The sequence below is a fragment of the Macaca thibetana genome, chromosome 3, assembly GCF_024542745.1.
Source record: "Macaca thibetana thibetana isolate TM-01 chromosome 3, ASM2454274v1, whole genome shotgun sequence".
In the NCBI taxonomy this organism is placed as follows: domain Eukaryota; kingdom Metazoa; phylum Chordata; class Mammalia; order Primates; family Cercopithecidae; genus Macaca; species Macaca thibetana.
The window spans coordinates 9497646-9517999 of NC_065580.1; the positions used below are offsets into that span (position 1 = coordinate 9497646).

Sequence of the window (20354 nt, forward strand, 5' to 3'; positions counted from 1 at the left end):
CCCCCAAACATGCCCTCCAAGGGGCTCTCCGGTCAGCTTTCATAATGCCCTCCTTCTGGGCTTGGTCACCTGGACCCAGACAGGTGACTGACCTTGAGAACTAGGAATGGAAGATTCCAGAGAGATTTGACTCTGTGAAGAGAAACTGACATTTAGAGAGAGAATCAAAACACATCAAATCACTTTCCAACAGGATATAAACATAGTTTATGTCATTACATTGTGTATGATTGGAGATGACATACATGAAGATAGGAAAGTCTGGGAGAAAAATTGCACAGTATCCAAGATAAATGGATGTTGGATGCTTTCTTCTTGCATGTTTTTGGGGTTTTGTTTTGTTTTGAGGCAGAGTCTCGCTCTGTTGCCCAGGCTGGAGTCTAGTGGTGTAATCCCGGCTCACTGCAACCTCCGCCTCCTGAGTTCAGGTGATTCTCCTGCCTCAGCCTCCCAAGTAGCTGGGATTACAGGCGCCAGCCACCACACCTGGCTGATTTTTGTGTTTTTAGTAGAGACGGGGTTTCACTATGTTGGCCAGCCTGGCCTCAAATTCACGATCTCAGGTGATCTGCCCACCTTGGCCTCTCAAAGTGCTGGGATTACAGACGTGAGCCACCACGCCTGGCCTCTTGCATCTTTTCTTGGCTGGGCATGAGGTGAAGAAAGGATCGTGATGCCTGTAGTTGTAATCCAGGTCTTAGAGCAAAGTCTAGCCAATGGCAGTTGAGCCAGGCTAGCACCCATATTCCCATCAGCCAGAGTTAATAATCATTACCATTTTAGCTCGAGTTTTCAGTCTTCTGTTTTGGTCATAGCCTTTTTAAGAAAATGAAAATGTCAAATCCACCTTAATTTTTGCCACAGCGGGCATGGGAGAAGATCTGCCCTGGCTGCTGTGAGGATAACTGGGGATGGGAACATGCTGCCCTCCTTGTCAGTCCTGACCTCTCTGCTGTGCTTCTGGTCCACCTGCCCCCTGGCTGAGTCTGGAGTAGCCTCTGGTGTCTGTCCAGCTTGGGGCACCTCTTCACCCCGTACGCTCCCCAGTGATCTTGTGTGTTCTCACACTCCCTCTCATCCACACACCACATGCAGAAATCTGGAGTATCGTGGCCAGAATCCTGGTGCATGGTTTCCTAAATGAAGCACTCCTTGGTCTCTGGTTTGGGTGCCTCTCACCAAGACAGAGAACAAAGGAGCAGGTTTGGGCAGGGTAGTTGAGTTCTGCTTCATACATCCAGAGGAGGTGCCCAGTCAGTTGTGAGGGAGACCAGACGAGTACCAGTGAATGAGAGGGCCACCACTCCCCACGGACTTCCTGGGAACCCTTGCACTACCACTGTCCCAAAGCGTCATGCTTGGCCAAGCACAGGGTTCCCTTCCTCTAGTAGTTTCCTGCTGCTGCTGCTGCTGCTGTAACAAATGATAAGGAACCTAGTGGCTGAAACCAGCACACGTTTATCTTACCATTCTGGTGATCAGAATCCAGAATGAGTTCTGGAACCAAAATCAAGGTATCATGAGGGCAGAATTGCTTCCAGAGGCAGAGGCTTCAGAGGAAAATTCATTTCCTCCCTTTTTCCAACCTCTAAGGCTCCCTCCATTCCTTGGCTCGTGGCCCCTTCCTCCACAGGAATCACTCTGACCTCTGTTTTCATTGTCACATCTTTTTCTGACTCACTGCCCTGCCTTACTTTCATTAAAGACCCTTGGGATTACATTGGGCTCACTTAGATAATCTCTGCCTCTCAAGATCCAAATTTAACCAAGTCTGCAAAGTCCCTTTTGCTACATAAAGTTAACACATTCATAGGTTCTGGGGACTAGGATGTGGACATCCTGGGCGGAGGGATGTGTTATTCAGCTTACCACACCTCCCAAAACTCAGGGCAACCCTCATTGCTTCTCTGAGGCCAGGCCAAATACTCCCTGGGACGTTCATATATGTTCTGGCACTGAAATAACTTGTGCCAAAATGAGAACATTTGAGGTTCATCATTCCAGCCATTCCTTCATCTTGGCCACCCTCTGTTGCCCATCAAAAGGTGTTCATTTGCTGTTGCCTCCTCTTGACATCTTTTCCTTCATCTTTTTACAGCTTTGTTTTCTTATTCCCGATGCTTCTGAAGATGGCCCCCTCCCTCCAACTCTTTCCATTGTTAAGTAGCAATGCAGCATTCACAGGCAGATTGAAGACAAGATGGGTTAAGCTGCACTTTAACCATCTCAATAGCATCAAGATCTTTGAAGACTGCCCTGGCCACTTGTAACTATTACGCTGACATTCCTCTGACATTTGTCAATCATTTTTCCACATTGAAGGCTTGTTAGAGGTCTCTCTGGGCCTTAAGCCTATAACGCCTACCCCCACCCTGCACCAGTCCATCCTTCATACTGACCCGGGGGGCCTTTTTAACTGGTAAGTCTGCTTACTGAGGCTCCCTGATGTAAAGTACTCCAGTGGCTCCCCATCATCTGCTTGCTGAAATGCATACTTCAGCACAGCACATCCAGCCCCTCATGAGGGCACTCCTTCCTTGTTCTCCTCCTCCGCTTGCATCTCACCCTCTAGACAAACCGAACTGCCAGCCTTTCCCTAAGCACCATGCCGTTCCCACTGCATGTCATGTCCTTCCCCTCCTCATGGACCACTTGGTGCACTCCCACTTTCCCCCAGGTCTTGGCCCAAAGCATCACCCAGCCTTCCCTGATCTCTCCAGGTGGAACTGATACCTCCCCTGTTTTTCCCGCAGACCCCTGCTCAGGCTCCGTCTGTCACCTCATGAGACCATCTCTCACTTTGTGTGTAAAAGTTGTCTGTTTAAAAATGAGGCAAGAGGCCAGGCGTGGTGGCTCATGCCTGTAATCCTAGCACTTTGGGAGGCCGAAATGGGCAGAACAGGAGGTCCCAGCTACTCGGGAGAATGGGCAGGAGAATTCCTTGAACCCAGGAAGTGAAGGTTACAGTGAGCCAAGATCATGCCATTGCACTCCAACCAGGGCAACAAGAATGAAACTCCATCTCAAAAAATTAAAAAAAAAAAAAATTTTAAATGAGGCAAGAAACTTAGAAGTCATAAGGAGGCCTTTATTCCCTGACAGCTATAAAACGAAGTTTCTAATTTTGTTGTAATTGTCAAGTTTCTTTTAACCCAGAGTTGTACAGTTGTACCTGATTATTTAAAGACATTAAAAACACAGTTTAGACATGAAATACATACACTTAAATAATTATGTTTTATTAAAAAAATTTGGTCAGAGTCATAAATGCAAATATTGTGGATTGTATGACCCAACTACATCTGGAAGTTCCAGATAGGACCTCATAAACGTAACTTTTTTTTTTTTTTTGAGACAAAGTCTCGCCCTGTCACCTAGGCTGGAGTGCAGTGGCGCGGTCTCGGCTCACTGCAAGCTCCGCCTCCCAGGTTCAGGCCATTCCCCTGTCTCAGCCTCCCGAGTAGCTGGGACTACGGGTGCCCGCCACCACGCCCAGCTAATTTTTTTTTGTATTGTTAGTAGAGACGGGGGTTCACCGTGTTAGCCAGGATGGTATAGGTCTCCTGACCTCATGATCCGCCCGCCTCAGCCTCCCAAAGTGCTGGGATTATAGGTGCGAGCCACCACCGCACCTGGCCAAACATAACTTTAAATATGGAGCTAAGATAGAATGAAATAAAAGGAAACTCCAGTGTGCCCCAAACGAAGGCAAAACTGTACACCCAAGTTGTCAGCACGTGGGTCGCTGCTGGGCCTACCTGGAGTGGGGTGAGGAGAAGGATATGTAGGCCTTGGGCCAACAGAGGTAAAAACTGGCACCTCCACATAAAGCCCCTTGAGGCCTCATTTTCGAGGGCCTCGTCTTCATTAAATACATGGTTCAGAAAAAAATGCATCCCAACAACAAAGGATGTTGTGTTAGTCGCATCTCTGGGAAGCAGACACAGACACGGCTTGGAGTTCAGGAGGTCTACTGGGGAATAATGCCTGTAGAAGATAAATGGGGGAGGAAGCAGGATCTTTCAGGCAAGTCTTAGGCCACAAGGCAGGGCCAATACCTGTGAAAGGAAAGAGGTAAGAAAGCAGGAACAGAGCAGGATGTGGATCTGAGTTTCAGCCAACCCGATGAGGGGCTCAAGAGCAAATATTGCCTCTCAGAGAAGTTCCATGTTAGGCAGAAATAACCAGGCCCTAGGACCCCACCTGCTCAGCCATGGACTGGGGCTGCCCAAGAAAAGCATGAAAACCAGGGCATTTTCTGAAGGGGTTCACTACTTAAGCTGTTAGCAGGGCACCTTGCAGCTGAATAGTAAGTTCCTGAATGGAGATGTGAGTGGCGTAGCTCCACGGCTGCCACAGATGACAGAGAGCTTATCTGTTTCAGGCTGGACTCTGGGTGATGGCACCAGAGGGGGTGGTATCTTCCTTCAGAATTCAAAACCACAGCTAGTACCTCATACAGGTTTGTGATTCAAATGTACATTATCCACTGGGCTGATACATTGACATAAAAATTGGCCTTAGCCCAGTGATAGCACTTGAGGTTTCTGACTGAAGCAAATTCAAAAACAGGAGGAACCATCCCACAATCCAGACCACAAGCCCTGCTCAGTGTAAGCTCATAGTCACACGTTGCAAAATCCACAAGGAAACAATCCACCATCAGTGAGGACACAAGCAGCAGATTAAAATCCAAGAGCTTGAATTCATGTAAACATAATCCAGAAGAGAATACAAAATGAGAATTTTTGTAATGTGTAAGACTAACAGAGGGCACAAAGTAGAAAAAGCAGAGTGGGAAAACCATAGAACTAGAAATCACCAAACCCTAACATAAAACAAGATACCAGGAGTGCAAAATCTCTAATTTTTTAAAAAATCAAGATACTATAAAAAAAGAAAGTAGTATTTGAAACAGAATTTCTAGAATATATAAAATATATGCTCTTTGAACATTTTTTAATGGACTGGTGAAACTGCAGGACTAGATACAGCTGAAAAGAATTAGTTAAATCAAAGCTAGATAAGAAAAGTACCCAGAATGAAGGACACAGAAAATTATGGACAGAAACATGACATGTTAACAACATAGGCTAGGAATATTTGCCATGCCTCTATCTAATCAGGTGCTCTCATCTAGAAAGCAATGATTAGGAAATCTGGAGAAAAGAAACTTTAAAAAAAAAAAAGAATGGCTAACAATTTTCAAAATTTGATGAAAGATATAAATCTTCAAATTTAAGAGGCACAAGTCCTGAATAAGGTAAATAGAATGTAAACCAAAAATAAAATTCTAAGCTCCCCAACTGACTGATGGACCCTTCCCTCAGCCAAGGGCATTCCAAAGCTAACCTGAAAAACTAGTTCAGGCCATGATGGGAAGTGGAGGTCGGACATACCTCATTATACCCGCCCTCTGTTGGAATTCAGGCACAGCTGACTAGCATTAACATTAAAATGGAGATCCCAAGACTGCCAGAAAAGACTTTTTGTAGCAATAAGACACAATTTCTAGCCTGACTCTAGTATAGCATCACATGAAAAATAGCAGGCCCTGAAAAAATTGAAGTGTTTTATCCCAAAACTTATTTCTTTGACGTATTTTGAAATGGCCCTGCCAAGCTGTCTCTTGAGGGGAAAAATCTACATTCTATAGAAAATCCCTGTTTCTTTCCAGGTCTTTTCCGTGATCCAGGAGACAATTAACTAAGAGTCTGGCATCTTTTTAGGTCTCATAAGAGCTCTGAAGCCAGCTACCTGAAGGTTTCATCTGCATGATAAAACCTTGCTCTTCACAACCCCTTATCTTAACCTAGACATTCCTTCCTATTGATTCCAGGTCTTTAGATAATAACTCAGTCAATTGCCAATGAGAAAATCTTTGAATCCACCTATGTCGTGGAAGGCCCTGCTTCCAGTTTTCCTGCCTTTCCAGACCAAACCAATGTACGTCTTACATGTATTCACTGATGTCTTGTGTCTCCCTAAAATATAAAAAACCAAGCTGTAGCCCAGCCACTTTGGATCCCCTGGGGCTGTGTCATGGGCCATTGGTCACTCTTTTTTTTTTCTTTGTTGACTTCTTGGTCACTTATATTTGGCTCAGAAAAAAAATCTCTTCAAATATTTTATAGTTTGACTATTTTCATCAACAAAAGGTAAAGTCACATGTAAAAATATTGTGATAAAACTATCAAACACCAAAAACAAAGAGGACATCCTGAAAACAACCAGAGGAAAAAACCAGATTGGCTTCTAAGGAAAACTACTAGATTGACAATAGACTCTTTTATGGTAAACATGGAAGTCAGAAGACAATGGACTAACATCTACAAAGTGGTAAGGGAAAATACTGTCAATGAAGATTTTATACCCTGATCAACTATCATACAACAGCAAAACCAAATAAAGATGTTTTCAGAAAATAAAAACTCAGATATTCCATTCATAGACCCTCACTGAAAACAAACTATTAGGGACTATCTTTCAGGAAGAAGAAACTTGAACTTAGTAGGTAAATCCAGTAGGAGAAGGATATAAGAAGAAACAATGGTGAGAAAAAGTATCAGTAAATGTGGGTAAATCTTAACATGCATTGGCTTTATAAAACAATACAAATTTTAGGGATACAAAAAAATGGAACTAAAATACTAGAAAACAATCCCATGTAAGGTGGATGGAGTATGATTAAAATGAAAGTATTCTATGGTCCTTGTGACTTCAAGATAAGCGCAGAGATATCAATTACATATAGACTTTGTGAGTCAAACACACGTTTAAAATGTTCATTAAAACTGCTAGATGAATAGAAATAGAATGTTGCCTAGCAGAGGGAGAAAATTTGAATGAAGAAAGTTTCACTAATCTAATAGAAGGCAGGGAAAGGGAGAAAGAAGTGATGAAAAGATCATAAAATAAAATGATGAAAAAAATCTAAATACATCTGTATTCACTACAAATGTAAACAAAATAAGCTTTCTAGTTTAAAAACAAGTTGACAGATTATAAAAGAAAACAAAAATCCAGCTCTATGCTTTTAAGTTTTAGGAGTATTCATTCATTGGAGCATAACCATAAAATAGTTTTCCTTTTTCTTCATGACTGCCCTGTAATTGTGCTATGTCAACCCTTCCTTGCTTTCCAGCTATTTGATACCATATGACATCTTGTCAAAATTCTAATACTATATTTCATCACTTTCTGTTATAAGGAAAGTCTCATTTCAGTCTTAGTGTGAGGCACATTTGAACTTTGAGTGAAGCTCAACACAGAACTCAGGTCCCCTCAACTCTGGTTCAGGCTAGATCTACCTTAGGGTGAAGAGAACATGTAGTCTGTTCTTCAGACCTTGTCATGCTTCCCTCACAGACACTAGCCTAGGCCTTCACAAAGCTTCACTTTTGGCTTTATAAGGTCAAAAAGGAGGTAGAGGAGAATGCGCTTACATCTGTTGATGGAGAACCTTCATTCAGCTTGGTTCCACCTGTGACTGCAGGCATCTGCTGGTATGGTAGCGTCCAGGTAAGTGGGGTAGTGCTCAGCTTCACCCTCACCCGCTCTGACACTGAGAATCACCCCTAAGAGACGAATCTGGAAAGTACTGACCCTAACTCTTTCTCAGGGGCAGACGTCTCATCCTGTGGCCTGTGGCTCACAGCAGCCACAGAGTCCCTGCCCCTCCCTGCCCTCCCTGCTCTGTCCCAGGGAGGCAAGGAAGCTGATGAGGTCTCATCGCACCATCAGGTTGAGAGGAACTGGGATGGAGTGGGAATAGCCCCACCTATGTTGCTTTAAGCCCTACTCTGATGAGTTACTTCTTCAGAAATCGACATGAAATACTGTTTCCATGATTCAGTACATCCACACACTTCAGGAGACACATATCAAAGGCCTCCTCTTCTTCCCTACAGTGGAAGATGGAGACTGAAAAGGCTTATGAGCCATGTCCTGGGCTCCCACAAAAGGAGACCAAGACTCTCTCATGTGGTGGAAAGGGAAGGAATAGCCAACAATCTCCCTCTCTTGAAGTCTTCTTTTTCTGTGTATGGGGGTAGGGGTGCCAGTGGTGGGCCAGTCCTGAGGTGGTACCTCCTGGTCAGCTCTGTAAGTGACTGTCTCAACTCCTTTCGGCCACATGAAGTTAAAATGTGGGGTTCCTCACAACTATTATCCTTAGTACTGAGCCTTAGCCTCAATTCCCAGACACAGGCAAAATAATGCTTGACATCCTGTCACATGATGTTTGCAAGCAATATACCTAAAACTTGAGGGCACAAAATAGTTCAAAGTAACTCACTGGACAGAAAAAGATATACCAGCAGACATTAACCAAAAGAAAGCTGGAGCATTAATATTACTGGACAAAACAGGCTTTAATGCAAAAAGCATTACTACAATAAATAAGATCACAATGTTATGAAAAAAAATGAGGTTCAATGTTCCTAACAACATGGCCTCAAAATATATAATGCAAAAAATGACAGAATTACAAAGAAAAAAAAGGAAAAGTCACAATAGGAGATTTCTACATCTCTCTGTAATTGATGAAGAAAAATTAGTAAGGATATAGAAAATTTCAAAAGCATATTCAACTAGTCTTGTTGAAACAATTAGAGATTTTGTTCTTTTCAAGTATACATGGAATATTTACAAAAATAGGTTGCAAAGCAAATCACAACAAATTCCAAATAACATATTTTACTCAGGCTACTCTTTAAAACTACAATGCAGTAATCAGAAATAAATAATAATACAATATACAAAATGTTTTTTAAAAGAAGAACCATTTACTGAAGAAAATACAAAACACTTTTTGCTAACAATTTGTGATACATTCATAACAAAAATCTGCAGCTGACTGCACAATATTTAGTATTAATGTGCAAATATACAGTTGGTAGTCTTGTGGGGGGAAAATAAACCACGAGTATACACCATTATAGGAATAAATTCATATTAAGCATGTAATTTTATGAAATGAAATATGTACTACTGAGAAACACAAAGGACTGAACTACTGAAAATGCAACAGCATGACAGAATCTCAAAAGCAGTATGCTGACTAAAGGAACCTACATACAGAAGAGTGTATATGTATGATTCCATTTCTATGAAAAGGCAAAAGTAATCTACCATGGCAGAACACAGATGCATGGATTCATCAGAACTCAAAGACTGAAAAAGAACATAAGGGAACTTTCTTCAGTAATGAAATGCTTTATTTATTTATTTATTTATTTATTTATTTATTTTGAGATGGAGTTTTTGCTCTCTTGCCCAGGCTGGAGTACAGTGGCACGATCTTGGCTCACTGCAACCTCCACCTCCCAGGTTCAAGCGATTCTCCTGCCTCAGCCTCCTGAGTAGCTGGGACTACAGGTGCCTGCCACCATGACCAGCTAATTTTTGTATTTTTAGTACAGATGAGGTTTCACCATGTTGGCCAGGCTGGTCTCGAACTCCTGACCTCAGGTGATCCACCCGCCTTGGCCTCCCAAAGTGCTAGGATTACAGGCGTGAGCCACCGTGCCCAGCTGAAATGTTTTATATCTTGATGGCAGGTATGGAGTACATAAGTCTTTGCATTTGTCAAAGCTAGACAAGCCATAAACTTGAAATCTGCATTACACTGCATATAAATAATACTTTAATTAAAAAATGTTTAATGTTTATGCAACACTTACCATGAAACATGTTAAAAGACAGGCTGGGAGAAGATATTTGCCATCTGCACATCTAACAAGGTATTGTGGAGATTATATACATAAACATCAAATGTATGCTAACAACAGTATAAAAGATGGTAGGGATAACCTGTTGTAAGGTTATCGCACCATATGTGAAGTGGCATAATTTATGTAGACTGTTAAAAAATTAAAGATGTATATTGTAAAACTGAGGACAACCATTATATGTAACTAGTAAAAGAACGGTGAAAATAGAAATTACTAAAAAATAGAGTATTAATATAAAAATAGAATTAAAAAAAAAACCTCAACCCCAAAGCAGGCAGAGAGAGAAACAGAGAGAGAGAGGTATCACTGAACAGCTGGAACACATAGAAAATAACTAGTAAGATGGTAGATTTAAATGCAATCATATTAGTAATTACATTAAATGTTTGGTGATATGATTAACATCCAGAATAGATTTTTAATGAAACAACTATAAGCCAATAAGAAAAAGATCTCACAACAGAAACATTGGCAAATGATATGAAGAGGAAATTTACAGAGGAAGAAACCAAATGTCTGGTAAACATGAAAAGATGCCCAACTTCATTAATACAAATACAAATTAAAATAATGAGCTACCATTTCACACTCATCATGTCAGCAAACGTTCTGAGTCCATTATCAGTAAGTATGAGCCAGGATGGGGAAAGAGAAAATTACACGATGGTGGATGTGTAAGTGGGCACCATCCCTTCAGGGAGCAGTTCGGGAAGCCAGGGAAAGATGAAGGTGCTCTTGCCATCCAGAGTCCCATGTCTAGGCGTCTCTCGAGACGCACTTTAGCAGTGCACAATAAGACATGCATGCAGATGTCGCTGGCAGCAGGTTTGTTCTCATTCCTCTAGGGCGAATGGAACGTAAACTGTAGTTTATATATTCAATGAACTACTATATTGTGGGTAAAATGAATGAACCAGATATTCTTGTTTAAACATGTCTTTATCTCAAAAACAAAATGACCCATGGAAAAAAGCAAGTTGCAACAGGATAGGGACTGGATAATATCATTCACATAAAATGTAAAAACACCAAAACCCGTAGGGTGCATTGTTTACGAATGCACACATGTTAGGAAATGCATAAAGACCTGAGTGAGAACTCTAGCCTCCGGGAAGGGAGGGGACAGGATGCATAGCTCTGGCCTTACCTCTATCCGTAACTTTCCTTTTTTTTTTTTTTTTGAGATAGAGTCTTGATCTGTCCCCTAGGCTGGAGTGCAGTGGCCCGATCTCGGCTCACTGCAACCTCTGCCTCCCGGGTTCAAGCGATTTTCCTGCCGCAGCCAGCCCGAGTAGCTGAGACTACAGGGCCGTGCCACCACGTCCAGCTAATTTTTGTATTTTTAGTAGAGACGGGTTTTCATCACGTTGGCCAGGTTGGTCTCAATCTCTTGACCTCGTGATCTGCCCACCTCGGCCTCCCAAAGTGCTGGGATTACAGCCATGAGCCACCGCGCCCGGCTATAACTTTCCATTATCTGAGCTGCCAGCATACTGAGTCCTGTTGCCTTCCAAGACCAGTTCCACTCCTGGGGTTCCATTAGGTAAACACATGTCCTCTGCTCCCCCCGCCTTCCCCCTCACTTAAGTTAGTTCCAGTTGGGCTTCATCGCTAATAACCAGGACGCCTGCCTATAGTTTCTTCTTTTTTTTTCCTTTTCAATTTATCCCCAGTTCTCGCCACCTCGTAGGTATTCAATTAATACACGGTTAAGTGGACCTGTCCAGGAAGGGGAGTCTTCAACTCTAAGCTCCTGCATTTCTTTTGGGACTTCTCATGGTTACAAAGAGCATTCATTCACACTGTGACTGAGGGTAAACAAGTCACCTCCCACTCGGCCTCAGTTTCCTCCTAAATGACCCGTCTGGCCACTTCCATCCCCAGCAGGGTCTGATTCTAGGAATTCTGTCCTTTCATGTCGAAAACAACACTCGGGCATTTCACAAAAGCACCCAACCCCCTGGCTCCCCTTGGAAGCACAGCCCGCGTCCCTGGAACCCGGGCTGCACTGAGCTGGTCACATGAACTCCGGGCTTTCTCTGGTGTGACGGGTTTCTTAGATCCCTTTGTGAGCGCAGGTTTTGAAAGGGAACGACCCCGGGTTCTGGGTGTGAGAGGCGCAGGGGATCGGCGGGAGGAAGGCTGTCGGAGCCAATCAAGCCGCCTCCAGACCCCAGCACGTCGCCTGGGCTGCGCGCTCCGACTTCGCCTCCGCCCGCGCGCCTCCTGGCCTCGCCCGAGGGTGTCCGGGCAGGAGAGGACCCCAGGTGAGAGGCCGGAGGGTCCTGGAGGGTGGGAGGCCCCGGCGGTTCGGCCCGGGCTCCACGACGGGCTGGCCCGGGCTCAGGGCGTGTCCGTCGCCGCCGGGCGGCTCGCTCGACACTGTTCGCTCCTACCAGCTGTAGATGGAGCTGTCTGGGTTCCGGCAGCCTCCGACGAGCCTCGGAGTGTTTCTCTTTAAACGGCCTGAGAGGGACATGCCTCCCAGGATGCAGTTTGTAGCAACATGGCAGCTGCTGTGCAGCTCCCCTGCTGAAGAGGCGCCGGGACGGCAGCGCAGCTCGCAGCCGGGGCCGGGGCCGGAGCCGGGGTCCCAGCCGCGGCCGCAGAGGGGCGGCGCGCGGGCCGGGGGCCGCCGTTGAGGGCCGGGGCCCAGCTCGCCGCCGGGACGCAGCCGGCCGGGCCGCCCGCACAGCCGCGCGCCCCGCTCCGACGCCGCCGCCCGGGCTCCGCGGCCCCGCGCCCGCTCGCCCCGCGCGCCCCGAGCAGGCCGGGGCCCGACGGCCGCGCGCGAGTCCCGGCGGGGAAGACAGGGTTGGGCCGGCGCCGCCTGCGGAGAGCGCCGGGCGGCCGGGCCTGCGTGGGGCCGCGCGCAACAGCGGCAGCGGCGGCGGCGGCGGCGGCAGTAGCGGCGGCGACTCCGGGGGCCCGGGTCGGACAGCGCAGGGCCATGGCCGAGGCGGCCCCGGCTCCGGTGAGGCCGGCCCGCGCGCGCACGGACGCGCGGCCTCGGGGCCCCGGGGACGGCCTGCGTGTCCCCGGCTCGGCGGCCCGGCCTGGGATCTTGGTAAGGGGCAGAAACGCTGCGACGTTGGCGCGGGGGGTGGGGGCGCCCTGGAGGGGCCCGCGCGTCTTGACCCGGGCGGTGGGGGAGGGCTACGGGCCCCACCGCCGTCCGTGCGAGGCTGCGCTGACGCCCGGCCGGGCACACACGCGGCCCCGAGGTGGGGCGCCCGGAGGCGCGCTCGCTCCCTGCGGGGCCCGCGCTGCGTCCGTCGGGGTAGCGGCCGGCACGTTTTCCGCAGAGCTCGGCCCCGCGGAGCCTTCGCCGGCCCGGGCGCGGCGCTGACGCGGCTCTCCCATTTCGCAGAACGGAGACACTGAGGCACAGACACCTGGCGGCCACCCGCCCTTCCGGCCCCAAGGTCACGTAGCAAGGCATCCGTGGCACGGTGCGGCGGCCCCAGAAAGGCCTGCCCAGCGGGCTGCGGGCCTGGACGGGGAGGGGGTGGCTCTGCCGGCGGCCGCCCCTGGGTGAGGGGCCTGGGCCGCCCTGGCAGCAGACGCGGCCCGTCGGAGGCGGTGGGGGAGGCCGGGCAGCGCCCAGCTGGGCATCTCCGCGGTGGGAGCAGGTTACTCTCTGAGCTCAAGCCTCGGCCTCCGGCCTCTGCGTCTGGAAGGTCGCGGGCTAAACTTTGGGTGTCCTGACAGATGGTGTCTGGGGAGTGAGCTTCTCGGGGGTTGGGGGCTGATGTTCCTCTTCAGGGAGCCACTCTTAAAAAATCATCCCTCAGATCCTCCCGCAGGCCTGCTCTTTGAGACCTCCTGGCCATGTTAGTGAGAGGATTACTGCATGGGAGTCTGTGCCTTTGAGCCTCAGTTTCCTATTGTGTACACAGGAAGGAGGCAGGATATATAGCTTTCTAAAAAGCCTCCCAATTCTTTAATTAAAAAAAAACTCTTGGGAAAGTAAAATAAAACGAAGATTTTTACATGCCTTATTCCGGACTCAGTCCTTCCGGGGCCTTGAATATAATGCTGGGTGAACCATACTGGGTCATTCAAAAAAATGCCACGACTTTCTTAATAAGTCAGATACTGTGGTTATGGATGCTTCTGCTAATGTGGCATGAATCCTGGAGACTCTGTCCACTCCTGATCCGTGGGGGAAGGAGGGACGGTTAAATCCTACGAATATGGTTCAAAAGAATTCTCCCTCCAACCCCCTACCAGCAATTTGAGAATTTGAGCTTATTCGTTTTAGATATATTTACAGCTCCCTCCTTCTCTTTGGGCATTTCTTTCTGCTTAGGGTGAGATAAGCCACAGGTTTACTGGGATGGATGAAATTATAGCAAAGGGCTTTTATTTGGGAGGCGAGGGAGGGAACACACTCCCGTGGCCCCTCTACAGTCCTCCAAATCCGGAAATGGAGAGAGACAGTCTAATAATAGCAAAGAAATAGTATTTTCCTTTGAGCTCTGATTTGTCTAGCTGGTAAAGATGCCTTGGTCTGCTGGCTCTGTCTACTATACTGGCGGCTTTTTTTTTTTTTTTTTTTTTTTTCATTGTTTCAGTTAAACCTCTGCATTACTCAGAGACTCACTTGCTCCCCTGGGATTTCTTTTTCCCCCTTCTTTCTAGTGCTAGGCAGATACCCTAATCTCCCTCTGAGGCAAGGGCTGTAATGTGCCTATTGTGTTGTGTTAGGCAGTCACTTTCCCTGAGAGCCAGGCACCTAGCCTTGAGGGCCCCCCAGCGCTTCCTTCACCTCAGTGAAGAGTTGAGAGATGGTTTAGCTGTTGATGAGCCTGCAGGTTTAGGGGTCTGTGAGTTCCTTGAAGATGTTTGCAAAATTCTATGTATGTGCCCTTGTGTCTTTTTTGAGGACAAGAACCCAAAACTTTCATTAGGTTTTCAAAGAGGTCCCTGACCGCAACTTAAATGATAATATCTCTAAAGGCAAGGCCTTCCTCCCCACCTCTCCCAACCCTATCAAACCTGCCACAAGTCTTTGTGTATTAATAACATCTGGCCTCGGGATTTTAGAGGTAAAAAGGATTCAGAGCACACACCTGCCTGGTCAGCTGCCTCAGTTGACAGTTAAGGCCTGGAGGTAGTCTGCAGGCTGTGGAACCAGAACACTGGGTGACTTGGGGCAGGTTGCTTAGCCTCTCCTGTCCCCAGTGTCCTCCTGTACTAAGTATGGGTAGTAACTCTAGTAGTACCTGTTTCATAGATTTTGTGAGGATTAAATGAGATAATCCTTTAAAATGCTTAACACAGCTCACGGCACATAATAAATACTGGATAATTGTTAGCCATTCTCAGCTGATTAGTGCTCATGTCTGGTTCAAGGTAGAGGCCATTAGACGATACTACCTCAAAAACCTTTTGTGACTAGGATCTTGAATATTCAATCCGTGGCTTAAAAGTATGATGCTGTCACAGTTAAGTCACCTATAAGTGAACCAATAAAAGAAAAAAAAGCTGTAGAAGATATGGAATAGCTTTAGATAAGTCTCTGATAGGTGACTAAAGGAACGTCATTATTTATCCTAATAATTTTTTTGTAACTCAACAGTTTACTCTTCAGGCCCATACTATACACATACCATATGTCAGACTGAACACTGGGGATATGCTAATTTTCAACTGAAGAAAATTGAAATTTTAATTAAAGACCACTTGGATATAGAGCATAGTGACTGAGCAGATTCACTGAAGGAAGATGATGAGGGAGTGGACAGACATTGTAACAGGAGAAATTGTGTTCGGTTCCGAAAGATATTGGTGATCTAGGTAGGTAAATACATAACTAGTTACTCACAGAAGATCGTGGCTTCGCCTCCCAGTGACTCAAGAATTCTCTCAATGTGAGTATGGCAGGGTGGGGAACAAGGAGAGCGTGGGTCATTGAGATCCCAGAAGGACTCCAAGTCTTTGTGGTGGTCTAGTCCCCCCAAATCTGGATACCAGTCACCAGTCCGGCTGACTTCTGCTCTGCTGCCCGTCCTTCCAGGCCTCACTGCTTCCTCATTCCCCACCTCGGAAACCCGAGGGTGGAACCCAGACCACCTGAGCACACCTACTGCAGTGGATCACTGCCCACTCCTAGGAGTGGTTGAATTGCCTGCCTTCACCTGCCTTGATGTCTCGCTCTGCTTATAGCAGAACCAGGCCAAAATATCCAGAAGTCCATTCAGCCTCTACAGCAGGGGCCGGGCACATAGAAGATGTTTCCAAGTCAAACATATACCATACTGACTCATTGAGATGAGTCTGCAGTGCAACTGTTATCAAAGAGTAGGAGTCTGGGAAACTTCAGATAATGTCATGTCCTCACTTTTGGACTGAACGAAGGAAGGAACCCAGGGCACCACAAAGGCCTAATGCTGGTAGAAGTGGTGGTGGCTGGATGCCAAGTCCACCTTCCAGTTAAGAACATTAACAGTTCCGGCCCCTGCTGGTGAACCCCCACCCCTGCTGGGAGATGTAGGATAGTAAGTGCTTGGCTTTTACAAAATTCTGCTCTTTTGTTTCTCAAAGTTTTATGTTCACTGCTCTAACAACTCGGGGGGGTGGTGTGTGTGCCAGATATTATTATCCTCGTTTTACGGATGAGGACACGGCACTAAGAACAGAGAGGTCAAACGACTGATCCAGAGTGACACAGGTGGCAATAGGTGTAGACAGGGCCAAAAGCCACATGTTCTAACAGGAGCCCAGCGCCCTTCCCCTCTCCCACACTGCTGTTCGTAAGGTACCTGTGCAGTGTATGTTGTAAAAAGGAGATGGCTCTGTAAGAAGGAAAAGATGGCATAATCATCTTTCATTTGCTGTTCATAATAGTGTTATAATTGATGTCTAAATTGGTGCTGTGGTCTCTAGAAGAGATTCACATTTGAGGGGCACATGTTATTGCTACCAAATGGAAGCACTTTTTATGTGTATACTTGTCTTTGGGATTTATTTTGCTAGCTGGAGACTGTGACCTTCAATCCTCTTTTCCTTTCTTCCATGAACACAGGTTCAACAGCTGGACATGGAGAATCAACGCTCATCACCTCTGTCGTTCCCCAGTGTTCCGCAAGAAGAAACCTTACGTCAGGCCCCTGCTGGACTCCCTCGAGAAACTCTGTTCCAATCCCGCATTCTTCCTCCCAAAGAAATTCCTTCTTTGTCTCCCACCATTCCCCGACAAGCCTCCCTGCCCCAAACTTCCAGTGCTCCCAAGCAAGAGACTTCTGGCTGGATGCCACATGTGCTCCAGAAGGGACCCTCACTCCTGTGTTCTGCCGCTTCTGAGCAAGAGACTCCTCTCCAGGGCCCCCTGGCTTCCCAGGAAGGGACCCAGTATCCACCCCCAGCTGCTGCTGAACCAGAAATCTCCCTCCTCTCCCACTCCCCCCAGCACCAAGAAGCCCCCGTTCACTCCCCTGAAACTCCTGAGAAAGACCCCCTGACCCTTTCCCCAACAGTTCCCGAGACTGACGTGGACCCCCTGCTCCAGAGCCCGGTTTCCCAAAAGGACACCCCCTTCCAGATCTCTTCTGCAGTCCAGAAGGAACAGCCGCTCCCCACAGCGGAGATCACCCGCTTGGCTGTGTGGGCTGCCGTCCAAGCAGTGGAGAGGAAGCTGGAGGCCCAGGCCATGAGGCTACTGACCCTGGAAGGCAGGACGGGGACAAATGAAAAGAAGATAGCCGACTGCGAAAAGACAGCCGTGGAGTTTGCGAACCATCTGGAGAGCAAGTGGGTCGTGCTGGGGACCCTGCTGCAGGAATATGGGCTGCTGCAGAGGCGGCTGGAGAACATGGAGAACCTGCTGAAAAACAGAAATTTCTGGATCCTGCGGCTGCCCCCCGGCAGCAATGGAGAAGTTCCCAAGGTAAGCACATCCCAACTGGGGCTTCCCAAGGAAGCTGATCCAAGGAATCTGAATTGGAGTGTGGTTTAGGAATGTAGTATAATATGAAAGAAAGGGGTGGTTGAGAAAGGAAAAAATATAGTGATCCCAGTTGCTAGGATGTGCCAAAATCAAATTATTTCTTGTGTTGATGAGAGTATAGGCTAGTACAGAAATGCCCCTGGGATCAGGGGCTGTCAGTTTAGAAGGGTGTTCAGCAGAGCTGTCCATGGTGTGAGAGGCTATGAAGGCAAAGCGAAGGCCGATGAGAGCCGTGGAGAGGCTTTACCATCAGTCACTGAGGGTGCGTTCGCTTTACAATTGCAGCAGAGGACGGAGCTTGGGTTAAACATCACCAGGATCTGTCCTGCTCCACATGTTTATCAGTTCACTTACAAGCCATATTGGTGCCAGGAAAACTGATTTCAAGAGGTTTCCTTTCAAAAGCTGGAGAAGTTAGGTTTCCATATTATTTTCCAGAAGGTTCTGAAAGAGCTTGAGTGTAGACTGGCTTGCTTTCTCTTCTTCAGTGCTGCTGCCCCCTTTCACAGCCATATGTAGGGAGAAAACAGATTCTGTTCTCTAGCCGGGCATGTCTCAAATTTTACTGGGCACATGGATCTCCCCAGGATCTTATTGAATGCAGAAGCTATTTAGTAGGTCTAAGGTGGGGTCTGAGAGTTCGAATTTCTAGCAAGTTTCCTGGTAGCACCATTGCTGCTGGTCCACAGACCATGCTTTAGAGCTGCAAGAATTATATCCTGAAGGGCAGGAAAAGGATCCAACAAGACAGGCCCCTCACTCTCTGGGGCCAGGACAGTGGCCAGACTTCTAGAAAAGTTGTAGATGAAGGCCCAGAGCCAGGAGTTTGGGCCTTGGGATTGGCCAGCTGTGGGCCTGTCACTGCGTTCCAGCGGGTCTGAGCCAAGTTTGCTGTGTGGTTTCAGGTCCCTGTCACATTTGATGATGTCGCTGTCCACTTCTCGGAGCAGGAGTGGGGAAACCTGTCCGAGTGGCAGAAGGAGCTCTACAAGAACGTGATGAGGGGCAACTACGAGTCCCTGGTTTCCATGGGTAAGGAGAAGTCTTCACTCGCTGAGGGCTGCCTGTACACCAGCTCAAGGTGCATTCATAACCTTAGGGAGTTCTGAACCTCAGCAGAGCCAATAGTCACAAGCAAGGAGAACAGAGTTTTACAGATCACAACAAATTAAAGCAAATGCCCTCATATACCCACACACATCAGCGCGGCCCAGGCCAGAATGACTTGTAAATTGAGACCCCACTCTCAGAGAAGCTGCTGGGACAAGGAGGAAGAGAAAGATCTCGACATCAGTGGTCTCTCTGTCATATTTTTCCCCATGGACCCCTTTTTTAATAAATTAGTTTGTCCAGCAAACTATTATTAAGGAAGGAAAAAAGAATGAAAGAAAAGTATGCTGAGTGCCTACTGTGTACCAGCCATGTTTGAGGTGCTGTACAAGAATCACCTTCTTGGACCCACACAGCCAAGATGTTGGGGAGGCTAAGACTGGTGTTCACACTCCTGTTTGATGATTCAGGTGCCTGAACACTGAGGCTATGATAAGGGAGGTTAAATGCTTGTTTCACGGAGATCTGTCTTACCCCAAAGTCTGTAGATTCTTGTGATTTTCATTAAGAATATTTAAGGAAGAAAACCTGTGACTCTACATGGCCGGGTGCGGTGGCTCATACCTGTAATCCCAGCACTTTGGGAAGCCGAGGCAGGTGGATCAAAAGGTCAGATTGAGACCATCCTAGCTAACACGGTGAAACCCCGTCTCTACTAAAAAACATATATATATATATAAAAAAATTAGCTGGGCGTGGTGGTGGGCGCCTGTAGTCCCAGCTACTAGGGAGGCTGAGGCAGGAGAATGGCGTGAACCTGGGAGGCGGAGCTTGCAGTGAGCCGAGATCAAGCCACTGCACTCCAGCCTGGGCGACAGAGCGAGACTCCGTTTCAAAAAAAAAAAAAAAAAAAAAGGAAAAATATACTTTACTTTTATATATGCGTATCTGTTTCTCCGATATAGAGAACTTTTTGGATATATACAAAAATGTTATCTTAAACATTTAAATGTGTTGTCACATAGAAACTTTAATTCCAACTAGAACTGACAATTTTATACATACCTTTCCACAGGATACATTCCCTTCCTTTTAAAATTCTTTTAATTGTGTTTTTTAATTGTGAAAATTCAGCAATTTAAATGATTTATATAATTAAGAGCAACCACCACCCATTCACCAGTACCACTCTCCGGAGGTAACCACCATGAACACCTTGACCTGTGATCTCTCTCATCTTTTTTTGCATGTGCAGATATAAGCATGATACATGCACTGATGCACATGCGGTTTGGGATTTGCACAGAGGGGCCCATTTGCTTATATTACCTAATGTAGGGGCATAGAGAGTGTTCCATGTCGGCATACATAGGCCTCCTTGGAAAGACAATGCAGTGTTCCATGTGAACCATTAGGGCTTTTGACCTTTCTGCTGTTGCTGATCAGTAGGTTGATTCTGTTTTTCTCACTGTTACAAAGTGTTATGATAAACATCTCTGTGTATTTGTGCACTTCTGTGTGTTTCAGTAAGACGGATACTGAGAAGTGGGATTGCCAGGTAAACAGGATGCACATTTACAGTTTTATGGCTACTGCCTGGTACCCTCCAGAAGGCTGAG

The 20354-nt window shown here is 46.8% G+C and overlaps 2 protein-coding genes across 4 annotated transcripts in view; both read left to right on the forward strand.

Moving 5' to 3' along the window:
* The window catches only part of ZNF425 (zinc finger protein 425), a 370402-nt gene that overhangs the window by 2363 nt on the left and 347685 nt on the right, over positions 1–20354 (forward strand). The window lies entirely within an intron of this gene.
* The window catches only part of ZNF777 (zinc finger protein 777), a 29818-nt gene continuing 21323 nt past the window's right edge, over positions 11860–20354 (forward strand). The window contains exons 1-3 of one of the 3 annotated variants that reach the window (XM_050785808.1): positions 11860–12001; positions 16765–17625; positions 18591–18717. In XM_050785808.1, the coding sequence (XP_050641765.1) occupies positions 16780–17625; positions 18591–18717 (973 nt within the window). In that variant the 5' untranslated portion in view covers positions 11860–12001; positions 16765–16779. Of the gene's footprint in view, positions 12002–12730; positions 12802–12990; positions 13160–16764; positions 17626–18590; positions 18718–20354 lie in introns of those variants that run through there. The other 2 variants (XM_050785809.1, XM_050785810.1) reach the window with 2 other exon arrangements.